This window comes from Salmo trutta, chromosome 33, assembly GCF_901001165.1.
Source record: "Salmo trutta chromosome 33, fSalTru1.1, whole genome shotgun sequence".
Lineage (NCBI taxonomy): Eukaryota > Metazoa > Chordata > Actinopteri > Salmoniformes > Salmonidae > Salmo > Salmo trutta.
The window spans coordinates 32907713-32916017 of record NC_042989.1 but is presented as its reverse complement, the minus strand read 5'-3'; the positions used below and the strand labels follow the sequence as shown (position 1 = coordinate 32916017).

General features: G+C 40.6%; 1 protein-coding gene across 2 annotated transcripts; it reads right to left on the bottom strand.

Moving 5' to 3' along the window:
• Positions 1 to 819: 819 nt before the first annotated feature.
• On the bottom strand, positions 820 to 2711 carry LOC115172850 (prosaposin). 2 transcript variants are annotated; one of them, XM_029730657.1, is made up of 5 exons: positions 2564 to 2711; positions 2322 to 2389; positions 1916 to 1996; positions 1639 to 1796; positions 820 to 1460 (listed from the first exon to the last, which is right to left on the bottom strand). In XM_029730657.1, the coding sequence occupies exons 1-5, from the start codon at positions 2610 to 2612 to the stop codon at positions 1430 to 1432; spliced, it is 387 nt and encodes a 128-aa protein (XP_029586517.1). In that variant the 5' UTR covers positions 2613 to 2711; the 3' UTR covers positions 820 to 1429. The 2 variants fall into 2 exon arrangements, with proteins under 2 accessions (XP_029586517.1, XP_029586516.1); XM_029730656.1 differs by having other exon boundaries at positions 1916 to 1999; positions 2564 to 2708.
• Between the last annotated feature and the right edge of the window lie 5594 nt (positions 2712 to 8305).

Sequence of the window (8305 nt, the reverse complement as noted above, 5' to 3'; positions counted from 1 at the left end):
TCCGCATAAGTTTATCAGTGTGATGCTGCTGACTGAAGAACTTCTAAATTGCAGATTGTTTTTCGCTAATATTTATCTCTGCAAGTGAGTACTGTAAAAAAACATTATTGTTCCACGTAATTTGTGAAAGATGTGGAAATATCTTTTCATCAGAGACATGGTACTGTAGTACTGTTGCAATGTCATGTTTGATTTAACTGATTACATGGAGTATCTCTATAATTCATATCTCTTCAGATTTTTAAGACCAAAGCCCTTGCTGGATGTCATTTAAAGTAACTGTACTTTGAAAATCTCACTTGTAATGTTCTTGACTGATCCTATACTCATATTTGTTGCATATATTTGAGGAAAAAAAACCACTTCAAAACTCCATCTCATACTTGTATCTCAAACAGACCGTTTAAAAAAACGCTTGCTATTTCCTCATAGAACATGTCATCTCCCTGAGGACGATGAGCGGGCCAATCAGTGGTCTATTCACATTAATATTTGAATTGACTGGTTATACGCCCACACCACTCACAGAAATTCTACTTTTGAACATACTTAATTAAACATTTTTGGATTCTTATAAGTCATATTTCATAGAAATCTGGAAACACTGGACAGTTACTTTTTGGATCAGTTACTTTAAGCCACGTACCAAACAATCAAGATTTTTTTTTACAGAAAACTGAGATTCTAAATATAAAAAGGTAGCAAAATGACAACATGAGTTCCTAGACATTGTAATTAAATGCTTTATCACGATATGTTAATCAGTAAAAGCTCTAATTAGCTACATTTCTAGAGTAATGAAGAGGTGTCAAAGAAGAGTTGTAGTTGTACTATCAATTGAGGTTTATTTTTTGCCCGGACAAAAAGTTCAAACAAACATTAAACAATTTCAACATTTTGGACTAAAATAGCAAAAGATTTACATTTGTAGATGATACAAAATGTACTGCAGTTTAAGACTAAGACTGACACATACACTTTTATAAACTGGATCATTCGAGCCCTGGATTCTGAATGGCTGAAAGCTGTGGTATATGAGACAATATACCACGGGTATGACGCAAATCAAATTACTTACTTTTCTAATTACATTGGTAACCTGTTTGTAATAGCAACAAGGCACCTCTGGGGTTTGTGTTATAGGGCCATTATACCACAGCTAAGGGATGTATCCAGGCAATCCCCATAGCATGGTGAATAAGAACAGTCCTTATCCATGGTAAATTGGCCAAATACCACACCTTAATTATAATACAGGTTCCCAAAACATTATTTCAGAACATAATCATTTCAATAATTTCATCATCCATTTATATGCTTGTGTTGTGACTAGTTTGAAAAAGAAAGAGCAAGATGCTGGCAGCATAGCATTGTCTTGACACCTGGACATCTATCTTCTCACTTTGGAATCTGGATACTGGCTGCTTGGTCAGTAGCTCAGGTCCAAAACTTCCTTTGGTCTAAAGATACACAAAAGACTACATCAGTGGAAGATCTGAAGACATAACCCCCAATATTTTCATATTAATGAATACATTCGACTCAATAGTGTTTCAATTAACAAGCACAAGCGATCATCGCTACTCTAGTCGTCTGAACAGTGACTAAAGAGTATGCTGAACGGTTTCTAGTACTCACTTGCAGGCCTTCATTTTAACACAGATGGCCCTAATGCCATCGCTTGTGTTAAGCTCATCAATCACCACCCACAAGTGTTTTTTCACCAGGTCTTCACAGGTAGATTTTACTAAGGGTAATTTACCGCAAAAGGACAATAGCTTCTGCTTTATCTCCTCCTATCGACGAGAAATCATCATCAACATCAGTTGACATTATCAGAGAAATATCACAGTAAATAGTAAATAGTGCAATTTCATGAAAGGACACTTATGAATTGTAATGCTATGGTAGCTACCTGGCGAGAGGAAGTGGAGATGGATTTCTTCACTTCCTTCAGTGCCCACTTACACAGCCCGCAGGTCCCCTTTAGCTGTTGCTGCTTTGGAAAGCACAAACAGACAAGAAAGGAGAACAAATCACACTTAAGACAAATATATGCACCCCAACCCCACATTCTTATTATTAATAAAATGGTGGTGTGATGTATTTAGTGTTATGGTTTAAGTACATTTGAATATGTAATGTGAGAGTGAAAGTCAGGTGGGACAATAGTTTCTTCAGTCAATGTATGTCTTTAGTTATATTTATGTCTATGGTTAAGTTATGTTACACAGTAGCAGGTTGAGTATTCCAATAGGAAGTTGCAGAATTGTCTACACTTTCTGCTAGTTCATAACATTTTGACCATAGCATACTGTTACCATGCGCTTTTCCAGCTTTGCTTCCACTACTTCCTGATCATCTTGGCATTGCCCATGGATTTCCCAAACTGCAAAGAAAAAAATGACAACAGTCATGGGTACTTTACTTGTATTGTACTGAAACCAAAGGTGAACTTGGAGTTGATTTAGGCCCCCTACCCACAGTTCCCCTTGCACCCTGACGCAATGTACGTGCTGCATATACAGTAGTTACTACTTTAGTTAAATAAATACAATCTCACCTGAACAAGCCAGCAGACTGAGGGCAAGGAGGACCAGAGATGTCTTCATGATTTGTGGTGGTAGAGATGTGAAGAGTAAAAGTCGTGTTGGGATTTGGTAAAGTGACTTAGGAAGCAGACAAGCCCCTTTATATGTTGAGGCCCCTCTATACACAGCCCCCTGTATAAACCCCACCTACAGTTCAATCTATTGATAGTACATCTCACATTAACCACAAGACACAACCCTTACAAGTCAACAGGATGTTACTTGGAAGAACTTAATCTTTTCTCGTGGTTTAGACCTACAGTACATACTGATGAGGAGCAATCTTCATCATCACCTTTTTTCTATCTCTCCACTGTCTGATCTCCATTTTAATTTCATTTTCGGTATACTCACTTTGTTTTCAACCACATTGACATATTTGATAAAAACTTGTTCAGCTAGCTTACAAGTGATACATTTAGGGCTAGATCTACTCAAATAACATATGGAGTTGTTTTAAGATAGTAATAACCATTTTATATTTTAGGACACCTGTAGGTACATATATAAAAAACATTTTTGTAAATTATTTGATGAAGCATTACATTTGCCCTTATATAACACAAAATTACATAGCGAAATAAATCAAAAGGAAGTATGTTTTAATGTTTCTGAAATGCATCCGAGAGAGAAAGTAAAGCTCAGGATAACATCAGGGACAAAAACATTTTTATATTAGTGTTTGTGGTTAACTCAGGAGAAAGCATTTACACTGCTCCAGAGTCCAATGGTGGCGAGCTTTACCCCACTCCTATCAGACCTCAGGATAAGACCCAGATGCAGACAGTTCGAAGTTACAAAAGTTTATTACAAAAACAGGGGGCAAGCAAATGACAGGTCAAGGGCAGGCAGAGGTCAGTAATCCAGAGCAGAATCTGAAAGTTACAGATCAGTAGGCAGGCTCAGGGTCATAGCAGGCAGAATGGTCAAAAACCGGGAGAACTAGAAAACAGGAACTGACAAAAAACAGGAGTACGGGAAAAACGCTGGTAGGCTTAACGAGACAAGACGAACTAGCAACTGACAAACAGAAAACACAGGGATAAATGCACAAGGGATAATGGGGAAAATGGGTGACACCTGGAGGGGGTGGAGACAAGCACAAGACAGGTGAAACAGATCAGGGTGTGACAACTCCAGCCGACGCTTGGCATTGTGCATGGTAATCTTAGGCTTGTGTGCGGCCGCAGGCCATGGAAACCAATTTCATTAAGCTCCTGACAAACAATTATTTTTCTAACGTTGCTTCCAGAGGCAGTTTGGAACTCGGTAGCGAGTGTTGCAACCGAGGACAGACTATTTAGAACGTGGTAGCCACGGGACCAAAACAGAAGAGAAGTTTAGCATCGCGCTCCAACGCTCTTAGTTGTTGCGGAAATTGACCCACTACGCTGTTAACTTTGTGCATCTACATCATATCGCTGAGTCTACCTTTAAAATGCTATTTTATTGAGAAATGTTTAAAGTTGAAAGGATGCTTTCAGTAATGTTTCAATTGCATTTAAGAATTAGATTCCTCCTAGTCTGAAACCAGTTGGATAGGAATGTAATGTAAAGCCAAGATATGGCAGTATATTCCTCAAATAAACAGTAAACCATGTGTATCCTTTGTGTAGCCCATTAATGAATTTGCTAATATGGTTATTGTATGTTTGTTTTATGTCTCGGCTGATCAAATTTCCCCACATTAATTAAAAAGTGGAGTAGTTCTAATCTAATTGAATGTAAAGATCAGTACCTCCAGGATTCTGCATATTTTGCGAAAGCTTGTAGTTTGACCAATCCCCACACTATTTTCGCTAGCTACAGATTTTAACACCAGATAATGTGTCTCAATCAATGAGAGAAGATTTGAAAAAGACAAGATGGCGATGTACATATTGTCGGATTCATTCAGGAGCAAAAAAAAATGATTTGGGTAGGGTGTCGGGCACAGGAAGTTGTAAGACCAGGCATTTTCTTTTGTTGTCTCTCTTACATCCAGGACAAGTGTGTTACATAACTGTTACATGTGTAATTTACAGATTGTTTTGATGTAGGCTACGGCCCTACAGTAGCCTGTTAAGAGATGTCGAGAGTTGTCGGAGATACAGCGGCTCTGGGAAGACACTAGGGAGAACATGAAAGAATGGAGGGATTTAATAATTTCTCAGCTTGACCATTTCTTCAGTCAGTCAGCAAATGAGAGGTTGCATGCAAAAAAGCACCGTGTCAATAAATAGTACAAAAAAAAGATAATTATCTTCACTTAAATTTGGGGTTCTCCATTGAATACTTACAAAAACATACACACCTAAACGCACCCACAAACACTGAAATAAGTATATCTACACAATACATACAAAATATTTATGCCGAGATCCCTCTGCAGCCTGTGTCATCAAAAGATGCCTCAAATATGAGGACCAAGGAATATAAATCATCTCAAGTGTACACATTGGAATCCAAGCGACACCATTCTTTAAGGGTATAAGAACTCACGGAATCTTCCTCACAGAGAGGGGGCAGTAGTGAGCAGGCACTTTCCTTTCACAGCCATTAAACTCTGCCACTATTTCAAGGTCACCGCTGATCTCATGATGAAATCCCTGAGAGGTTTCCTTCCTCTCTGGGAACAGAGTTAGGAAGGACGCCTGTATCTTTGTAGTAACTGATTATATTGATCAATCATCCAAAGTGTAATTAATAACTTCACCATGCTCAAAGGGATATTCAATGTCTGCGTTTTGAATTTTTACCCATCTACAAATAGGTGCCCTTCATTTCGAGGCACTAGAAAACCTCCCTGGTCTTTGTGATTGAATCTGTGTTTGAAATTCACTGCTCGACTGAGGGACCTTACATATAATTGTACGTGTGAGGTACAGAGATGAGGTAGTCATTCAAAGTTCATGTTAAACACTATTATTGAACACAGAGTTAGTCCATGCAAGGTATTATGTGACTTGTTAAGCACATTTGAACTCCTGAACTTATTTAGGTTTGAATATTTATTTCACTCAAGACATTTTAGATTTTCATTTTTACATTATGGGGCATTGTGTGTTGGGCAGTGACAAAACAAATCTAAATTTAATACATTTTAAATTCAGGCTGTAACACAACAAAATTTGGAAAAAGTCTAGGGGTGTGAATACTTTCTGAAGGCACTGTATGATACTAACTTGAACGACTCTGTGGTATGTCCCTATACGGCCTTGTAGGGGCCCATGATTCAGTACCCTCTGTTCAGTGATGGTCACAGCCCCGCCCCACTTTCTGCAGTAGCCTGACAGGCAGCAGTGGGTGTGCAGGACAGGCCAGGCTAGGTGTTTGTGGTTGGAAAATGGTCTGACTGACATATGAGGCTGTATTTTACACAAAATCGTGTCTCTCCACTCTCCACTCTCCTCTCCCCTCTCGTAGTGTCTGGCAGAGTTGGACCGGAGTGTGAACCCGCTGGGTGATGGACCCTGTCCTGCCTGCTGTCAGCCTTGCCTCTACTGGCCAGCCTCTCACTGCCAACCTGCAGCCTCACAGCCTGCTGCCTGTAGCTACACAGCCTCCTACTGGCCAGCGCCTTCGCAGGTAATCAGCAGCACTGCCTCCTACTGGCCAGCACCCTCACAGGTAAGCAGCATCACCGCCTCGTACTGGCCAGCACTCTGGCAGGTAAACAGGCTCATTAATACCCTTTATACACTGATATTTATTATTTGTTTTTTTAACCTTTATTTAACCAGGTAGGCCAGTTGAGAACAAGTTCTCATTTACAACTGCGACCTGGCCAAGATAAAGCAAAGCATTGCGACAAAAACAACAACACAGGGTTACACATAAACAAACATACAGTCAATAACACAATAGAAATATCTATGTACAGTGTGTGCAAATGTAGAAGAGTAGGGAGGTAAGGCAATAAATAGGCCATAGAGGTGAAATGATTACAATTTTGCATGACACTGGAGTGATAGATGTGCAGATGATGATGCACAAGTAGATATCCTCTTGCTCTTTTGCACCCCAGTATAAGTAACAATATGGGGATGAGGTAGTTGTGTGTGCTATTTACAGATTGACTGTGTACAGGTACAGTGATCTGTAAACTGCTGAGATAGCTGATGCTTAAAGTTAGTGAGGTCAGTCAGTTTTACGAGGGTATGTTTGGCAGCATGAGTGAAGGAGGCTTTGTTGTGAAATAGGAAGCCAATTCTAGATTTAATTTTGGATTGAAGATGCTTAATGTGAGTCTGGAAGGAGAGTTTACAGTCATACCAGACACCTAGGTATTTGTAGTTGTCCACATATTATAAGTCAAAACCGTCCAGAGTAGTGATGCTAGTCGGGCGGGAGGGTGCGGGTAGCAATCGGTTGAAGAGCATGCACTTAGTTTTACAAGCATTTAAAAGCAGTTGGAGGCCACGGAAGGAGTGTTGTATGGAGTTAAAGCTCGTTTGGAGGTTTGTTGGGCCAGATGAATACAGGATGGTATTGTCTGTGTAGAGGTGGATCAGAGAATCACCAGCAACAAGAGCGACATCATTGATATATACAGTGAAAAGAGTCAGCCCGAGAATTGAACTCTGTGGCACCCCCATAGAGACTGCCAGAGGTCCGGACAACAGGCCCTCCAATTTGACACATTGAACTCTATCTGAGAAGTAGCTGGTGAACCAGGCGAGGCAGTCATTTGAGAAGCTAAGTCTATTGAGTCTGCCGATCAGAATGCTGTGATTGACAGAGTCGAAAGCCTTGGCCAGGTCAATGAATACGACTGCACAGTACTGTCTTTTATCGATGGCGGTTATGATATCGTTTAGGACCTTGAGCGTGGCTGAGGTGCACCCATGACCAGCTTGGCAACCAGATTGCATAGTGGAGAAGGTACGGTGGGATTCGAAATGGGTTTGTTAACTTGGCTTTCTAAGATTTTAGAAAGACAGGGCAGGATGGATATAGGTCTATAACAGTTTAGGTCTAGAGTGCCTCCCCCTTTGAAGAGGGGGATGACCGCGGCAGCTTTCCAATCTTTGGGGGTCTCAGATGATACAAAAAAGAGGTTGAATAGGCTAGTAACAAGGATTGCAACAATTTCGGCGGATAATTTTAGAAAGAGAGGGTCCAGATTGTCTAGTCCATCAGATTTGTAGGGATCCAGATTATGCAGCTCTTTCAGAACATTAGCTGTCTGGATTTGGGTGAAGGAGAAGCAGGGTGGCTTGGGCAAGTTGCTGGGGGTGCTGAGATGTTGGCCGGGGTAGGGGTAGCCAGGTGGAAAGCATAGCCAGCCGTAGAAAAATGTTTATTGAAATGATCGATTATCGTAGATTTATCAGTGGTGACAGTGTTTCCTATCCTCAGTGCAGTGGGCATCTGGGAGGAGGTGATCTTATTCTCCATGGACTTTACAGTGTCCCTGTCACAGGGGTCGTTGAACGGAGACCAAGGCGCAGCGTGTAAAGTGCTCATTCCTTTTCTTTAATGAATACACTTCAACAAAAAACAAACGACCAATCACAGTCCCGTCAGGTACACTAGACTAAACGGAAACAACTACCCACAAACCCCAAAGGAAAACAGGCTGCCTAAGTATGGCTTCCAATCAGAGACAATGAAAGACACCTGCCTCTGATTGGAAACCATACCCGGCCAAAACATGGAAACCAACACATAGAAATAGACATCTAGAACAATCCCACCTAGAAACAGAAAACCCCAAAACCACCCAGAACAAT

Coding starts and splice junctions, on each gene's coding strand:
- LOC115172850 (XM_029730656.1), bottom strand. CDS start 2,612: ATGAAGACATCTCTGGTCCTCCTTGCCCTCAGTCTGCTGGCTTGTTCA. Junction 1,797..1,915: donor TCTCCACTTCCTCTCGCCAG/GTAGCTACCATA, acceptor TCTCGTCGATAG/GAGGAGATAAAGCAGAAGCT. Junction 1,461..1,638: donor GTTAAAATGAAGGCCTGCAA/GTGAGTACTAGA, acceptor GTGTATCTTTAG/ACCAAAGGAAGTTTTGGACC.